At 40.8% G+C, this 18,842-nt stretch overlaps 2 protein-coding genes and 1 non-coding gene across 5 annotated transcripts in view; 2 read left to right on the top strand and 1 right to left on the bottom strand.

The window, feature by feature from the left end:
- slc35d1a (solute carrier family 35 member D1a) overlaps positions 1-7,282 on the top strand; it is a 99,524-nt gene extending 92,242 nt beyond the window's left edge. For both annotated transcript variants that reach the window (XM_060920016.1, XM_060920017.1), the window contains exons 9-12: positions 5,654-5,721; positions 5,818-5,896; positions 5,984-6,066; positions 6,146-7,282. In XM_060920016.1, the coding sequence (XP_060775999.1) occupies positions 5,654-5,721; positions 5,818-5,896; positions 5,984-6,066; positions 6,146-6,254 (339 nt within the window). In that variant the 3' untranslated portion in view covers positions 6,255-7,282. The remainder of the gene's footprint in view (positions 1-5,653; positions 5,722-5,817; positions 5,897-5,983; positions 6,067-6,145) is intronic.
- Positions 7,283-12,023: 4,741 nt separating this feature from the next.
- The window catches only part of mier1a (mesoderm induction early response 1a, transcriptional regulator), a 40,745-nt gene continuing 33,926 nt past the window's right edge, over positions 12,024-18,842 (top strand). Inside the window, exons 1-2 of one of the 2 annotated variants that reach the window (XM_060920015.1) lie at positions 12,040-12,054; positions 17,427-17,480. Coding sequence is in view for 1 of the 2 variants with exons in the window: in XM_060920014.1 (XP_060775997.1) it covers positions 12,046-12,054 (9 nt within the window). In the remaining variant the exon portion in view is untranslated. Of the gene's footprint in view, positions 12,055-17,426; positions 17,481-18,842 lie in introns of both variants that reach the window. The other variant, XM_060920014.1, reaches the window with a different exon arrangement.
- On the bottom strand, positions 13,109-13,181 carry trnaf-gaa (transfer RNA phenylalanine (anticodon GAA)). The gene has a single exon. It is a non-coding gene; the product is annotated as a tRNA-Phe (tRNA).

Here is an 18,842-nt window from a genome sequence, read left to right as displayed (position 1 = left end):
ACCCATGTTTCTCAGGTTTTCAGAGAGAAATGGATGTACAACATGTGCTGGCTTCATCCTTAAATTAGGGCCACCTGACTGACACCTGTTTTTTCACAGAATGAATGATCTCACTAATTAAAGTCCACACTGCTATTATTTTGAACACGTCCCTTTCACTTAATTATTCGATTGCACAGACTCAGGAGCATGCATATCATGAATGTTGGGTCTGTTGGTTTTCTATGACTTTACTACACCTACTGGTAAATTATTTGCCATGTAGTAATATAATTTCTACCAAAAGCAGTGATTGATCAGGTTAGTCATGTTGGACTGCTATTATTTTGAACACAACTGTATATTAAACTTATGGTAATGCCTTGCTTGAGGTTTTCCTTAATTAACATTTGAACAAAGTATATTCATGCCACTATTTCCACAAAGCATTTGTTGAAATGTTCATTTTATTAATATTAACACCCTCATTGACGAATGGTGGGTTTTGTTTTGGTTTTTTTCCCCCCTCCCAATCCATGACTGAAGATAAATCCATGCAAGTTAGCGAAACTAAAGTTACAGCATTTCGTAAATCTTACTGAACTCAGAAGCGATTATTGGACGAGACTGAACAAAATATCGTGATTTGTTAGCGGTGAGTAGATTTGTTATGCCGCTTTTCCACTACAAACGCGGCTGAGCCGTGCCGTGCTGAGTCGAGCTGAGTGGGGCTGTTGGAGTTGCATTTCGACTACAACCGCGCTGAACCGTGCTGGCTGGAAGTGGGTGGACACATTGGGTGGAGTTAGCGAAAGTGGGTGGACGTCACGTGATGTCGTTAAGCAGCGCAAACAGTGACATCAGTGACCTTTTAAGCGGTAGTCTCACGACCCGGATAGTAAACAATACACATGGAGGACATGGAGGCGTTAGTGTTGCTGGTCTTGGTTCTGTGGCTTGTTGTCACCGACAACGCCAACAGATACTGGCAAGAGCGTATAGATGAGGCAAGGCGCATAAGGCTTCATAATTCTCGTAATTCGTGATTCTTCTTCTTCCGGGTTTACGGTGTTTACAGATCCCAGAGTGCTCGCGGGGCGTGTGGGGGTATGTGAGGACACTCCTCCTCACCAATCAGTGCACAGGGGAGTGTCTCCTCACGCCCCCAGCCTCACTCGGCACGGTTTGGCTCGCTTCAGCCCCACTCCAAAACCGTGCGAGTTTTAGGGGCTAAGCAGGGCTGAAGCGAGCTGAGTCGTGCTGTTTTTTGGTAGTCGAAACGCGAGCCGTGTCGGGCTGAAGCGAGCTGAAGTGAGCTGAAAAAGGGTAGTGGAAAAGGGCCATTAGTGTCTGCTTGCGAGACATGAACAAGTCATTATGATATTTTATGAAAACAGAGTTCAATTTTTGTTTTATTCAATTTGTTTTCGACACGTCAAACAATAAGAGAGAAATCCGAAATTCACTCTTAATTTCGGGATGCGAGCCACATTTAACAAAAGTACGAAGTAACTGCACATGTACAGACCATTACTTGTAGGCAGTTATTTGCAGTTCGCTCGGCCAATCAAAGCGGCGTAAAAAAAATTTGAATGATAATTAATGTTCACATAGTAAATATCAAAGCGTACTTTAAAGCCTTGCACGGAAAAAACTGCATCAAACGAAAATGTCTTGAATATGGTCACATTTCTCTAGCATTTCCTAAAGATTACAGTAAACCAAATATAAGATTAATAAACCTATTCCTAGAATCAAGCTTGATAGTGTCTTGTTCTGTTGGTGGATTTAATTTTGCAAGTTTTAAGCATATATTTCGAGAGAACACCCAAATTATCTGGTAATAGAATAAAATATAAAGCTTGACATAAAAAAAAAAGTTGAGAAATAAGTTTAATAGCAGAACGAAGCTCTATACTTAAGGGAATAGAGTAATGCATCAGATTTTTTACTAAATGCCTTTCGCAACCATACAGACGACATCCGTGGACCACCACAAGGAGCCTGATCATAAGTGCAAGGCAACGTATCTCATAAACTCTTGACCACCGGAGAATATTTGTACCTTTTTATTTACATAAGGTAGATGGGTTTTTATCTTGCGCTTATTTTTAATTTGCTTTAAAAAAAAAAACGTGGGATTATTTACTAACACATTTTGCATATCAGGAGCTCCACTTTTAGGTAATACCTAAACAAAATATAATTTTTTATACACTACCAGTTACACTGCAAAAAATGGCCTTTCAAAAATAAGAAATAAAAGATTAAAACAAAGCATATTTGCTTGAATCAGGTGAAAAAAAAAATCTGCCAGTGGAACTAGTCAAATTTGACTTGGTAAGATTACTTAAAGTGAGATGAAAAATCTAACCTGTTTTTAGATGAAATAATTCCAAAATAAGATTGGGGAACTTATTATGCAAGATCTGATTAGGGGTGTTCACACGGCACATATTTGCATCGATGCTGCACCGATGTATTTTGTTGCGATATATCTTACACTGGTGTAAATTTTGTGGAGCGTTCACACGTCACAAACCTGCTTACTAGAGAGAAGCGTGTTAGCACCGGTGCAGCCCCACTTGCGATCACACGGCAGTTTTTGCGACCGTGCTATACGATAGTAATAATGCGGAAATTAAATATGCGTGAAAATGTACTTCTTTTTCCCAGTTGTCATGGCATCACCAAGCACCGGGAAAACAACGTGGATGAAGACACCAGTGTTGCCAGATACTGCTGACGTTTTCCAGCCCAAAATATGTTCAAATCCGCCAAAATGCACTTAAAACTGCCCAGTCTGGCAACACTGGAAGACACGCAGTTCTGTTGTTGTTGTTGATATTCGCCATTTTGGAAGCGTAAAATACCAGGATGCAAATTATGCAATGCCCGTATGTAATCAACTCTCCTCACGCGTAGCGAGTCTACCCCTGTAGCGTTCAGACGTCCCATTTTATATCGGTGCTGCCCCGCAAACTAGCATTTACTCCGGAGTAAATTTCTTAAACCACCTCCCGAGCAGGGTTAGATTTGCACCGGTTTAAGCAGCTTTCAGGGGCTACACCGGTATAACTTTGTACCATGTGAACGCTCTACCGGGGCAGCCCCGGCGCTACACCGGAGTAAAAGTTGCCGTGTGAACACCCCTATTAACTCAAAATAGTTCTTATAACAAGATCGTACTTCTTACATTTAGCCATTCAAGTCATTTTTATTTATTTCATTTTAAGGGTATTTCACTTAAATTCATGACAAAGTCTTAGCAGTAAAAACTGAATTGAAGATAAATATACTAATATTAGGATTGTTAAATTCTACAACTAAGCATTGCTAGCTTAAAAGATTCTCCTTTTGTGACCTGTAATTAGTAAAATACTCTAGATATGAGACCAGAGACTATCTTGAATCAAGTTGACGACACGTGTAGCATTGCAACAAGTTTATTTATTTTTTTTCCCATTTCAACATTAAAACATCTCTTAAGATTCCACTTCCCCAGGACCTCAGGCACCAAAAAAAAAAAGTCTACGCATTTTGACTTGCAGTGCTTACACAACGCCAAAGCAACAGTGCAGTGTACAAGGGGTTTACAAGATCAGGCACAAAAAAACAAACAAACAAAAAAAAAACACTGAACTTAACTCACAGCATTCCAAAAAGACCTCACTAAAACACCCTCCACTCACTCATAGCCTTTTTGAAGGCACTTGTCTGGTCTCAAGTATGTACAGCATCTAGAAGGAGCTCACTCTGAATGACTGAGAAAACAGTCACAGTAAACTTAGGATATGTAAGGTGGAGTTGAATTGTAATGAAAGATTCAAAGATTTCAGTAAAGTTCCTTTATTCCCAAAACAAGCATACTTTGTCAGTGGTCTCAAAAGTAGCCGGTCACCGGCGGCAAATCGCCGGCTATGGCTTGTTATGCCGCCGGCTATTGTCAGTCGAGTCACAAAATTTAATATTAAATATTTCTGACAGCAAAAAAAGCTGTGAACGTAAATTACATCCACTATGTCATGTATGTCCGTTGCCGCGTCAACTGTGTTTACATCCTCGACACGAGTGCAGCCATTACTGCCGCCTGTGTTGCCAGATTGGGAGGTTTCCCGCCCAATCTGGGCAGTTTTAAGTGCATTTTGGCGGGTTTTGAACATATTTTGGGCTGTAAAACGTCAGCAGTATCTGGCAACATATTTTTTTACTTAATACAAGAAATTAATGGATGCCAACATTTTTGCCAAACTGGTATTTTATTTTCCATTGTTTAGGCAGCTTCAGCTGTGAGATTCTGTTCAAATTGTTTTTTTTTTCTTCTATGAAGCCTGAGCCATTTATTTTATTAGTTTATAATTATTGTTTAATTTAGTCTTCAGGAGAGACTGCCTGCACACAGTACTAGTATTAATAGTTTTGTTTTGTTTTTCTTACATGAAAGCTTTGGCATTTATATTATATTTTAAGGTAACTTCATGTTGTGCTGTGAGGTTCTATGCACTTTAACTTTTGAACCAACAGGTGCATTTGGATAAGTAAAGCCTATTTTTCTGCATTTTTGTAGTCTTGGTAATCTTTTATATTGGTAAAGTTGTTTATAGGACCATTTCTCAGTGTCTGTTTTTTTAATCAATCATAACAACCCCCGCACCTCCCCCATGGGCTGCCCCCATAGTCTCCAAAATTTCTGTGGGAAACACTGGCGTGCGTAACAATGCTCATCAAGCTTAAGCTAGACGACCCGCCTCAAATACCTGTCCCGGGTAAATGTTATCCCAATTTTAGATGGCCTGTTCCAAACCATCCCACCCCATGAAAAATTCGTACTTGCATATCTCTCTCTCTCTCTCTCTCTCTCTCTCTCTCTCTCATATATATATATATATATATATATATATATATATATATATATATCCCTGCACGCTTTGTGCTGCGTGGTGTCTTTGCGCCTGCAGCGGTGCTTTGCCTGTGCTGTGGCCAAAAATAGTTCCAGATATAAATTGGTCTAGTAAATCCCTTCGTGTTAATTTGCATTGATATGTGTACTCGATGCGAATGTACAGGTCATGAGAAATAATTAGAAAAAATCTTATTTGATTCACTTTTGCAATGACAATGCTAGCTGGACACGCCGGATTACAGCGACTACGCTAAGCTAACCGGGACGTTTCCAGATCAGGACAATGGCTGGGTCGGCTACAAAACGCTTTGGCTCACTCATCTAACTCTAGGGACTGCAGGGACTGACTCAGTTTCACTTGGGGGTGGCGTATTCCTTTAATGAATTGGTTGGACCAGCTCTCATTTGGGGTTTCATATAAAATGGGGTGAATACATATGATGCTCCAGATTTGTTTTTTGTTTTTTTTTCATCTCTTGTGTCACAATTTAAAAAAAAATTATAAAAAAATTGCACCTTTAAAGTGGTAGGCATGTTGTGTAAATCAAATGGTGCTAACCCTTCAAAAATCCATTTTAATTTCAGCTTGTAATGCGACAAAACAGGACAAACACCAAGGGGGATGAATACTTTTGCAAGACACTGTGTACCACTGCACATATTGTTTTGGATAAAAATCTTGAAGTATTTTTTAACTTTATGCTTCAGAAAGCAGTGAACATGCTGAAAGTGACAGGTTCTCTCTCTCTCTCTCTCTCTCTCTCTCTCTAGGCCCTGCATTACGAGGGCTGGTCAGATGCATTATTTGTTGGACAGTTCGTCCTGTCTTGCGTCATGGGGTAAATTAATATAAACAAATAGGGGAATGTATAGGGGTTTTTCAGGTTTTTTTTTATAAACCTGATGTTTAATGCTTGTGTGATTGTGGTTTTTAGGTTTATCTTGATGTACTCCACTGTTCTGTGCACTCAGTACAACTCGGCGTTAACGACGACCATAGTTGGCTGTCTGAAAGTAAGCCTGGTTCGTTTTTTTTTTTTTCTTTTGGTGATGTAATAGATTTTGTATATTGTTATGTGTTGCTTTTTCTTGTGTTTACAGAATATATTAGTGACGTATATTGGAATGGTGTTTGGAGGGGATTATATTTTCTCCTGGACTAACTTCATAGGTCTGAATATCAGGTAAGTTATTCAGCTTGATCGACAACTTTTGTGGTCCTGATAGAAAAGATTTCAAGTGTGTGTGTGTGTGTTTCCTCAGTATTGCTGGTAGTCTGGTTTACTCGTACATAACGTTCACGGAGGAACAGAGCAGCAAACAGGGAGAGAGCATCAACAAGCTTGAGGTGAAAGGGAAAGTGTCTGTATGAGCAGCACTTCAGCTCAAGGCTCCGTGGAAACCGAATCATTTTGTGTTTTCGCTTTGGATGACCCAGAATGTGAAGAGCAAAAACGTGTCCGGACTGATGAACTGAGCAAGAAGAGACACGTTAAACTGCCAAGTGAGGTGTGGCGGTGATATTGTGAAAGAGAAAAAACTTTGGATATAGTGACTTATCCTCCAGCTTTAGCACTCCAATTTTTTTTTTAAACATATGTTTATGGGAGATTTAGACTGTATTTTGAAGCCATTTTATTTTATTTTATTTTATTTTTTTGGGGGGGTACGCTCAACTTGAATTTCTATATTTTCTTATCAAGCTAAACAATATGAATTGTCCTTTATGGCAGTATTGTGCGGTTGTTGTTTTTTTTGTTTGTTTCCGTGAATGTGCCATGTTCTTGGTATTTTGTTAATAGAAGGGTTATGATGATTTTTTATTATTTTTTTTGTATCAAATGTCTGTGTAGACATTCCACCTGCTAGGATCATGTAGTAACGTGTGTGGGTTTTTTTTTTTTTGGTGCTCTGCTGTTTTCTTCTAAAGTGAACAATGCGATACTTGCACTTTAAACAGATCACAGGTACTTTTTTTTTTTTCATGATTAACAAGGAAACGTTTACTATAGATTTATGAAAACTCCAATTTTCCATAGTTTTTTTGAACTGTATTTGGGTGATGAGAGGAAAAAGCAAAGATGTATGTCCCACGTACATCAGCAGTAATATCATTGGTACTTTTTGACTGAGTCAAACTGTGAAGACAAGTTCAGTCAGTGCTATCTAGATGTTATACATCTGGAATCCTCTGTAATTCGGCTGTATCCAGTCCGTATATTTTTGCCTGCATGCAAGACACATAGACATTAAAACATTTATCACTCGGTTGGATTTTTTTTTTTTTTTTCTTCTTCAGGTAAATGCTCAGCTTTCAAGCTTAAGGATGTTAAAGTGATATACATGTGTGTAATTTTTTGTTCATAGTTCTTTTTAAAGGAACAGTCCACCGTACTTCCATAATGAAATATGCTCTTATCTGAATTGAGACGAGCTGCTCCGTACCTCTCCGAGCTTTGCGCGACCTCCCAGTCAGTCAGACGCAGTCAGACGCGCTGTCACTCCTGTTAGCAATGTAGCTAGGCTCAGTATGGCCAACGGTATTTTTTGGGGCTGTAGTTAGATGCGACCAAACTCTTCCGCGTTTTTCCTGTTTACATAGGTTTATATGACCAGTGATATGAAACAAGTTCAGTTACACAAATTGAAACGTGGCGATTTTCTATGCTATGGAAAGTCCGCACTATAATGACAGGCGTACTAACACCTTCTGCGCGCTTCGACAGCGCAGTGATACGGAGCTCAGATATCAATGCGCTGCCGAAGCGCGCAGAAGGTGTTAGTACGGGGGCGTCGTGGCTCAGGTGGTTAAGGCGCCATACCATGAATGCGGGCGACCTGGGTTCGATTCCGGCCCGAGGTCATTTCCCGATCCCTTCCCGTCTCTCTCTCTCCCGCTCATTTCCTGTCTCTACACTGTCCTATCCAATAAAGGTGCAAAAAGCCCAAAAAAATATCTTAAAAAAAAAAAGGTGTTAGTACGCCTGTCATTATAGTGCGGACTTTCCATAGCATAGAAAATCACCACGTTTCAATTTGTGTAACTGAACTTGTTTCATATCACTGGTCATATAAACCTATGTAAACAGGAAAAACGCGGAAGAGTTTGGTCGCATCTAACTACAGCCCCAAAAAATACCATTGGCCATGCTGAGCCTAGCTACATTGCTAACAGGAGTGACAGCGCGTCTGACTGCGTCTGACTGACTGGGAGGTCGCGCAAAGCTCGGAGAGGTACGGAGCAGCTCGTCTCAATTCAGATAAGAGCATATTTCATTATGGAAGTACGGTGGACTGTTCCTTTAAAGATCCTCACAGAGCACTGAAAGCTTTGAGGCATGGACACAACTTGGATTTACTCTTTGTATTTTTCTATTAATCATGGTTTTCTTTTTGTATTTTTGTATTTTATTATTTTGTTCATGTCAACAAGAGCTCAGTGATTGCAGCAGTGTAAAACCGAGCTTGCATGGATGCATGTCATTAAAATACCTCAGTTTTCCATTGGTTGGATTTCGTCTTTTTTTTTTTTCCTCCCCCCCCCCAAACACTTGAATTACCTACCCATCTATCTACCGAAGCAAGCTCTCTCGGAACTGATCATTGACTAGCTGCTTTCAAGTTTCTTCTGTTCGTATGTGTATCTTCTTGGAGCTGGTTTGTTTTCCCTGGTCTGCCTCGGCTTCCGCAGCACCAGGTTGTGAACTATTTCCTTTTTTTTTTTTTTCTCCAACAGTGACCTGCAAATCTCAATCTACGCTTGCGGATGGTTTCACTAGACATCTGCATTAATGTGCTGAAACTAGAAGTCAGTACTTGAGTCATATGAAGTATTCTGCTGAGTGTTTCAGTAACTGGTGCTGGTGTATGTTAATTTGTTCATTTGTCCTGCTGTTTCATGTAGACAGTAAGGAAATGTACAATATGAAATAATGCATCAGGTTCTATTGCTGATGTTTTCCATCCAGATCCACTTTTTACAGTGTTTCCTGCTAATTGGTCCAGTATGGTCCATGGTTTCAGATCTACTGTTACCTTTTTAGTTTGAGATTTGATGTAAACTCCTTTTTTGTAATTGTGTCCAATCCAGCAATTTCACTGACCCTTTTATTTTGGTCATTCAAGCCAAATAGTTTACATCCAGACAAGGCTGTGAGTACAGATCCAGGGTTTGTGCTTGGATCCCAAGCATGGGTCTGCAATGAAGTTTTTTTTTTTTTCATCTCATTATCTCTAGCTGCTTTATCCTGTTCTACAGGGTCGCAGGCAAGCTGGAGCCTATCCCAGCTGACTACGGGCGAAAGGCGGGGTACACCCTGGACAAGTCGCCAGGTCATCACAGGGCTGACACATAGACACAGACAACCATTCACACTCACATTCACACCTACGGTCAATTTAGAGTCACCAGTTAACCTAACCTGCATGTCTTTGGACTGTGGAGGAAACCGGAGCACCCGGAGGAAACCCACACGGACACGGGGAGAACATGCAAACTCCACACAGAAAGGCCCTCGCCGGCCACGGGGCTCGAACCCAGGACCTTCTTGCTGTGAGGCGACAGCGCTAACCACTACACCACCGTGCCACTTTTATTTTTATTCATTTTATTATTTATTTAAATGAAATGTTCTCCCCATGTCTGTGTTTCTGTGGATGCGTGTACGTGGATTGCCTATGTTCAGTAACACCAATACAAGGACAGAATGAATGAGGGTGTCCTATCCAGGTGTTATCCCTGCTTCATTTCCCGGATTCCAAGGATTAATGCCAGATCTACTCTGACCAGGATAAAGTACTTCCTGAAGATGGATGAACCAATGACTAATGTTATGATGATGTGTATTGGCTGTTAATTTGAATTTTAGTCATTTAAGTCAAAGTCGCATGTTAATTTCTAATCCATGTCTAGTGTCATTTGGTAATTTTGGGTCTATGAGCACATAAGACTAACTCTCCTTCTTTGTGCTTCACTTTGATGATGATCTGTAGCTGCTTATCCTGTGCAGGGTCGCAGGCAAGCTGGAGCCTATCCCAGCTGACTACAGGTGAAAGGCGGGGTACACCCTGGACAAGTCGCCAGGTCATCACAGGGCTGACACATAGACACAGACAACCATTCACACTCACATTCACACCTACGGTCAATTTAGAGTCACCAGTTAACCTAAGCTGCATGTCTTTGGACTGTGGGGGAAACCGGAGCACCTGGAGGAAACCCACGCGGACACAGGGAGAACATGCAAACTCCACACAGAAAGGCCTTTGTCGGTTACAGGGTTTGATCCTAGCACCTTCTTGCTGTGTGGTGACAGCGCTAACCACTACACCAGCATGCTGCCTTGGGGAAAAAATATATTTAAAAACATCATGATGAAGTCCCTGTGATGACCTGGCGACTTGGCCAGGGTGTACCCTGCCTTTCGCCCGTAGTCAGCTGGGATAGACTCCAGCTTGCCTGCGACCCTGTAGAACAGGATAAAGCGGCTAGAGATGATGAGATGTTTCTAATATGTCATGAATCTCTCTTGCAAATCAGAGCATTTGGGACATTTTGTGGATAGATACATCACACACAATTCCAGATACATCATGGCTTTGTACATAACTCACAAAGCAACTCATAAGCAACTCATTTCACAGCACAGTTCAGATCAGATAACAAAATATGAACTCTGATTAGGTCATAAAAAATACACATGCCATAAATGAACAAGACTGGTACATAAAGGTTTGCATGTTCTCCCTGTGTCTGTGTGGGTTTCCCCCGGGTGTTCCGGTTTCCCCCACAGTCCAAAGACATGCAGTTAGGTTAACGTGGGGCGGCCTTGGGCTGAAGTGCCCTTGAGCAGCGTACCTGACCCCTGACTCCTCCCCAGGTGCTCTAGTGTGGCTGCCCCCTGCTCTGGGTGTGTGCGTGCGTGTTCACTGCTTCAGATAGGTTAAATGCAGAGGATAAATTTCACTGTGCTTGTGACAAATAAAGGTTTCTTCTTTAAAGACAAACAACCATTCACACTCTTGGTCAATTTAGAGTGAGCCACTAATTAACCTAACCTGCATGCCTTTGGAGGGAACCCATACAGACACATGCGGACTCCATACAGAAAGGCCTTTGTCGGCTACTGGGCTTGAACCTGTAACCTTCTTGCTGTGAGGTGACAGTGCTAACCACTGTGCCACCCTTATTAATAATAATATTCATCTCATCTCATTAGCTGCTTTATCCTGTTCTACAGGGTCGCAGGCAAGCTGGAGCCTATCCCAGCTGACTACGGGCGAAAGGCGGGGTACACCCTGGACAAGTCGCCAGGTCATCACAGGGCTGACACATAGACACAGACAACCATTCACACTCACGGTCAATTTAGAGTCACCAGTTAACCTAACCTGCATGTCTTTGGACTGTGGGGGAAACCCACACGGGGAGAACATGCAAACTCCACACAGAAAGGCCTTTGTCGGTTACGGGGTTTGATCCTAGCACCTTCTTGCTGTGTGGTGACAGCAATAATTTCATCTCATCTCATTACCTCTAGCAGCTTTATCCTTCTACAGGGTCGCAGGCAAGCTGGAGCCTATCCCAGCTGACTATGGGCGAAAGGCGGGGTACACCCTGGACAAGTCGCCAGGTCATCACAGGGCTGACACATAGACACAGACAACCATTCACACTCACATTCACACCTACGCTCAATTTAGAGTCACCAGTTAACCTAACCTGCATGTCTTTGGACTGTGGGGGAAACCGGAGCACCCGGAGGAAACCCACGCGGACACGGGGAGAACATGCAAACTCCACACAGAAAGGCCCTCGCCGGCCACGGGGCTCGAACCCGGACCTTCTTGCTGTGAGGCGACAGCGCTAACCACTACACCACCGTGCCGCCCCCAGCAATAATTTTTTTATTTAAATAAAATAAAATTTATTTTTATTTAAAGAATAACTATTTTATAGGTACTTGGTATGCTAAATATCCCTCTGTAAGTCACAGCCTAGATTTAAACAATTTATTTTATGACTAAATCTGTTATTTATTTTATAAGTCTTTTATTTTATTTTATTTTCATGTTGTTGACCCGGACTTTTATGTTGAATATCTGTTGCCCGCGCGCGCGCTGCCTGCTTCCGCCTCCTTCACCGGTTCACACAATAATCAATAATGGCGGAGGTAAGAAAGAAATGACGCTTATAAATAAACACTTGCAAAGCAAATAGACCGACAAAACTGTCGTTTCTCGGTGCTTCACAGCAACAAGATCTTTCTGAGTCGTTTATTTTTCTGAGTTTATATACTTCCAAGCCTTCCTGGCAAACTTTCTCCCCTGGATAATCAGATAGGAGTTATTAAAAAAAAAACACCACCATCACTACTACTGTACTAAATAGTATGCTGAAATAGTGCTAAACAATAAGCGCTAATGGGTGCGCGCGCATGATTATTAAATACTAACTAGTATGTTAGTATGCATGCAGCGTTAGATTTAAAAAGAAAACCGTTAACAGGCGCTGAGTGAAACGGTTAGCATTAGCTGGCTAACTGTAGACAGCGCGCAAATGAGCAGTTTGTGTTGAACTTGTTGCACTGGAGAGGAAATTTAATTCACTTTTTATTTTAATACCATTTTTTAAAACTGTAAATAATAGTTTTAAAGCTGGGGGGAACAAACAAAGCAGTCTGAAGATGTTCTTAGCATGTTTGGATGTGGCTAGCATTACCGGCTAGTTTTGGTTATTCTAACCAGAGCAACACGTTAAAAAGTAATTCAGAATAGTGTTCTGCAGCTAGTTATGTTTGAAATTAAATTAAAATGTGTTATTTGGGGATCATTTCTGAGTGTAATTCTGCGTCACTGAGTGTTTTTAAGGCACCGAGCAAGTCACACTGAGTTTATTTTCAGGATTGAGTCCCAGAAAAGTTTGGTTTTTTTCTCATTGATTTGAGTTGATTTAATTTAGTTTCACCCTGGGTCGTGCACTATCTATGAGCTATTTGGGATTAAACCGCAGTATGACCCTCAACCCTGTCTGAAAACTAAACGCGACTCATACAAGTTCACGACATCAGTCCATCCTCTGAGCTTGGATATATTTATTATTATTATAATAATTATATACAGACATGCAGTTTATATACTGATATAAAACCACCTTTAGGAAGTTTCCTCAACCCTGAACTTTAATAATACTCGTGTTTAATTAAATGAAAAGTTTCCACGTTTATCTGCCGAAACCCGGGATCGAACCAGGGACCTTTAGATCTTCAGTCTAACGCTCTCCCAACTGAGCTATTTCGGCTGTGTGATGGTTCCTGTTTATCAATATCATGCTCAGTCATATTCATTGTCTTATCCTGTTTAAACATCACTTTCTTTCTGTACGTTTATTTAAAGATTCAGAATCTCTTTTGCAAGGGGATCCTGGCCAAGAGAGCAGCACAGTAGAGCCACACAAAATACACAATTTGGAAAAAACAACATTAAAAACTGTGAAAACAAATTGGCAAATCACATCATTACATTATAATCATGGGTGGTGTAGTGGTTAGTGCTGTTGCCTCGTAGCAAAAAGGTCCGGGTTTGAGCCCTGTGGCCGGCGAGGGCCTTTCTGTGTAGAGTTTGCATGTTCTCCGCATGGGTTTCCCCCCAAAGACATGCAGGTTCAGTTAACTGGTGACTCTAAATTGACTGTAGGTGTGAATGGTTGTCTGTGTCTATGTGTCAGCCCTGTGATGACCTGGCGACTTGTCCAGGGTGTACCCTGCCTTTCGCCCGTAGTCAGCTGGGATAGGCTCCAGCTTGCCTGCGACCCTGTAGAAGGATAAAGCGGCTAGATGAGATGAGATGAGACGGTGGTGTAGTGGTTAGCGCTGTCACCTCACAGCAAGAAGGTCCAGGTTTGAGCCCCGTATCCAGCGAGGGTCTTTCTGTGCAGAGTTTGCATGTTCTCCCCATGTCCACGTGGGTTTGCTCTGGTTTCCCCCACAGTCCAAAGACATGCAGGTTAGGTTAACTGGTGACTCTAAATTGACTGTAGGTGTGAATGGTTGTCTATGTGTCAGCCCTGTGATGACCTGGCGACTTGTCCAGGGTGTACCCCGCCTTTCGCCCGTAGTCAGCTGGGATAGGTTCCACCTTGCCTCCGACCCTGTAGAAGGATAAAGCGGCTAGATGAGACAAGACGGTGGTGTAGTGGTTAGCGCTGTCACCTCACAGCAAGAAGGTCCGGGTTCGAGCCCCGTAGGCAGTGAGGGTCTTTCTGTGCAGAGTTTGCATGTTCTCCCCATGTCCACGTGGGTTTGCTCTGGTTTCCCCCACAGTCCAAAGACATGCAGGTTAGGTTAACTGGTGACTCTAAATTGACCGTAGGTGTGAATGGTTGTCTATGTGTCAGCCCTGTGATGACCTGGTGACTTGTCCAGGGCGTACCCCACCTTTTGCCCGTAGTCAACTGGGATAGGTTCCACCTTGCCTCCGACCCTGTAGAAGGATAAAGCGGCTAGATGAGACGAGACGGTGGTGTAGTGGTTAGCGCTGTCACCTCACAGCAAGAAGGTCTGGGTTCGAGCCCCGTAGGCAGTGAGGGTCTTTCTGTGCAGAGTTTGCATTTTCTCCCCATGTCCACGTGGGTTTGCTCTGGTTTCCCCCACTGTCCAAAGACATGCAGGTTAGGTTAACTGGTGACTCTAAACTGACTGAATGGTTGTCTGTGGATGTCTATATGTGTCAGCCGTGTGATGACCTGGTGATTTGTCTAGGGTGTACCCCGCCTTTCGCCCATAGTCAGCTGGGATAGACTCCAGTGTGCTTGCAACCCTGTAGAAGGATAAAGTAGCTAGAGATAAGGAGACGAGGTAGTGGTTAGTGCTGTTGCCTCACAGCAAGAAAGTCCTCAGTTCGAGCCTTGTAGCCGGCAAGAGTCTTTCTGTGTGGAGTTTGCATGTTCTCCCCGTGTGCGGGTGCTCCGATTTCCCCCACAGTCCAAAGACATGCAGGTTAGGTTAACTGGTGACTCTAAACTGAGTGTGGATGTCTATGTGTCAGCCCTGCGATGACCTGGCGACTTGTCCAGGGTGTACCCCGCCTTTTGTCCGTAGTCAGCTGGGATAGGCTCCAGCGTGCCTGCGACCCTGTAGAACAGGATAAAGTGGCTAGAGATAACGAGATGAGATTAGACATTATAATCACCAGCTGCGTTCAGTAAGAGGACATTCAGTAGTCAAACTAGTCTTTGATCCTAGCTTTAAAATCTTCCATACTTGGGAAGTAATCCAATTTAAGATGACCCTGTAATTTATACCACGCTTTAAATGCTTTAAAGACACTTTTACCAAAGACAGTCCGCGTACGAGGAATGGCGTACATTATCAATCTGTCAAGCCGGAGGCTACAGCTTTTGGTGGTGACTTTAAGAGTCAAAAGAGAACATAAATAAGGAGGCAAGTCACACAGGATGGCCTGATAAAGAGAACTGTACCAGTGTTCCCATCTACGATTGTGCAGAGAAGGCCAACCAACACTCTGCAATGATGAGTACGAAACCCCAAATCCATTACAAACCTTAATGCTGCATGATACACTGAATCCAGCATTTTCAGAGAGGAGAGATTTGCATGCATGTATGTCACCGTAGACAAGTATCAATAAAAAAGTTGCCTGTATCAGTCTTTTTCTCACACTAAAGGAGAAACAACTTTTGTTTCGATAGTCGAAACCCAGTTTAACCCTGAGTTTCTTTGTAAGGCACTCAATATGGTATTTAAAAGACGGATTGTCATCCAAGTAAAATCCCAAGTATTTGTAGACTGAGACTCGTTCAAGCACTTTCTCATTTTGTGTAACAATCTGACAAACATCATCTGTGTTCCCTGATTTTGAAAAACACATTTTAGTTTTGTCAGAATTGAGCACAAGTCTTAATCGAGTAAGATTTTTCTGAATAATATTAAAAGCAGATTGCAGCTTTTTTGTGGCACTTGCTAACGATAAAGTAGAACAATACAAAACGGTGTCATCTGCATAAAAGTGAAAGTTGGCGTCAGTTATGTTTTGATACAAGGCATTTATATAAATAGTAAATAAAATGGGACCCAGTATGGACCCCTGGGGGACACCATTTTGAGTCAACAAAGGATTGGAGGACACACCATCAACCTGACCACTTTGTGTTCTGCCACTCAAATAGTTACCAAACCATTTGACAGCTTTTGAAGACATTCCAATATCCCACAATCTCTGGCACAATACCGAGTGGTCAACCGTGTCAAAAGCCTTTGACAGATCTAAAAACAATGCAGCACAATATTCTTTAGACTCAGTAGCACTTATGAGATCATTTGGGTCATTCCATGCCAAATCAACAAGAGGTTATGCTCGACCATGTCAGATTTCAATGAAATTTGGAGGGCTCAGAGATACTATTAAAAGAAGTTCATCCCCAAAACTTGAGCTTCCTATCACCAATAGTTTCAGAGATACAGGCATTTGAATTTTTCGATTTTTTTGTTTTTTGCTCAAAACATACATATTTCAAAGTGTAATATAATCTTTATTATGTAAGATAGAAACCTAAAATTTTGCACAGAGAGACTCAGTGTCTTGTACTACAAGCATCAACTTAGAATTTCAATGGTCATTGTATATTAGATGGTGATTTTAACAAGGAAATTAAAAAGACAAATTTGCATTTTTTGCATTTTTAATTCATTCTGGAAGCTTGCCTGTGGCAGTAATGCTTAAACTAAGAATGTTATTCAAATCTACACAGAAATATCTACCAATTTCAGTTTTACCAAGTCTCCACTATTCCTAGTTTGTCTGTAATAGGGTTTTGAAATTCGCCGATTTCTAAAACATGCCATTTTCAGTAGCAAGAAATCCAATGTGGGATAGCAGTTAGGAACTTGTAAATTTTTTTCAGTAATCCCCAAGACCCAAAATTTATATTTCCAAATTTTTGTGTCTCTCAAGTATTTTTAAACTACAGGGGTTTAAAAAATCCATTTTCACCAAATTCGAATTTTTGATATATTTTCATATAACTGATATTTGAGGGTTAATAAATGCTTCAGTAAGGCTCAAGTAGGTTAGGAGACATGTTTCTTCCTCAATTTTAAATAAAATTTCAATTAATGCTCAGTATTAATTATTTGTAAATTGATTTTAATCTAAGACTGTGTAACATTAGCAATCAATGACCAGCTATTGTGTACCAGTCAACAGCCAGCCTTATCAATATCAACACAGCACAATAGGTGACCTTTGATACCAGAACAGGTGGCTCATATCTTATAGTTTTAGAGTCTGTAAACTGCATACTTGTTCGGATAACATTATATTGCTTGGATTATATTAAATACATTGTAATACAGAGCACTGAGAAAATTTACCAATGTTATTAACTGAATGTGTTTCTTTGCAAGGATTGGATATTTTGAATAGTTGACTAGGGAATTTAATTGTAGTTGCTTTCAATTTGAGAGCAGTATAAATGAGTTTGTTCTTAGACATCTAGAAATGGCTGAACTTCCTCCCTGTTCTATAGGAATTGGACTAAAGAAAGATTCTGACTGCCATAAACTGACATACAACAGAAATTGTAAGTTAAGTGATTTATATGAAAAATTACTGACTTCTTTAGTTTTTATATTTACTGAAAAATGTGAAGTGTTCATATATTATTTAGCTTATTTCAAAATGATATTTTTAAAACCATATTTATGTGACATGAGCACAAGTAAAATGTTTCCTTATCTATACAAATCATTTAGTTGTATTTATCAGTCCTTAATCATCAATAAAATGGAAATAATATCAAAAATTCGAATTTGGAAAAAATGGATTTTTTAAACACCTGTAACTCAGAAATACTTGAGAGACACAGAACAAAAACTTGGAAATATAAAATATGGGTCTAGGAGATTACTGAAAAAAATTTACAAGTTCCTAACTGCCATCCCACATCGGAATCCATGCTACTGAAAATGGCATGTTTTAGAAATCGGCGAATTTCAAAACCCTATTACAGACAAACTAGGAATAGTGGAGACTTGGTAAAACTGAAATTGGTAGATATTTCTGTGTAGATTTGAATAACATTCTTAGTTTAAGCATTACTGCCACAGGCAAGCTTCCAGAATGAATTAAAAATGCAAAAAATGCAAATTTGTCTTTTTAATTTCCTTGTTAAAATCACCATCTAATATACAATGACCATTGAAATTCTAAGTTGAAGCTTGTAGTACAAGACATTGAGTCTCTCTGTGCAAAATTTTAGGTTTCTATCTTGCATAATAAAGATTATATTACACTTTGAAATATGTATGTTTTGAGCAAAATGCAAAAAAATCGAAAAATTCAAATGCCTGTATCTATGAAACCGTTGGAGATAGGAAGTTCAAATTTTGGGGATTAACTTCTTTTAATAGTATCTCTGAGCCCTCCAAATTTCATTGAAATCTGAGATGGTCAAGCATAAATTTGTCAGATATTTGTTGATTTGGCATGGAATGACCCATTTAAGACTTTCATAGTGGCAGTGACAGTACTGTGTTTTTTTTGGAAACCAGACTGCAATTCATTTAAAATGTTCTGATCAAGGTTTGGGTTGAAAATCCTCAACTCACGCTTTAATTGTGCATTTTCAGACGTGACTTAAATTTTTTTTTGCATTCATTTGATTCATGAATTATTATAACATAATTGCTTTGCGAGCACATTGGCAAGTTGGATGGTTTTTGTGTGCTGTACAATAAAAATAACCTGGAAGATATGTAGAACACAATAAATCTCCTCTTCTTTAGTGTTCTGCCTGATGGCAGGTCCAAGTTTCTTCTTCTTCTTTTGGCTGCTCCCGATGACAGGTCACCACAGCAGATCGTTTTCGGGTGGCACGGTGGTGTCGTGGTTAGCACGGTCGCCTCACAGCAAGAAGGTTCTGGGTTTGAGCCCAGTGGCCAGC

The sequence above is a fragment of the Neoarius graeffei genome, chromosome 4, assembly GCF_027579695.1.
Source record: "Neoarius graeffei isolate fNeoGra1 chromosome 4, fNeoGra1.pri, whole genome shotgun sequence".
NCBI lineage: Eukaryota > Metazoa > Chordata > Actinopteri > Siluriformes > Ariidae > Neoarius > Neoarius graeffei.
The sequence above is the reverse complement of the archived record's forward strand: the minus strand, read 5'-3'. Positions and strand labels throughout refer to the sequence as shown.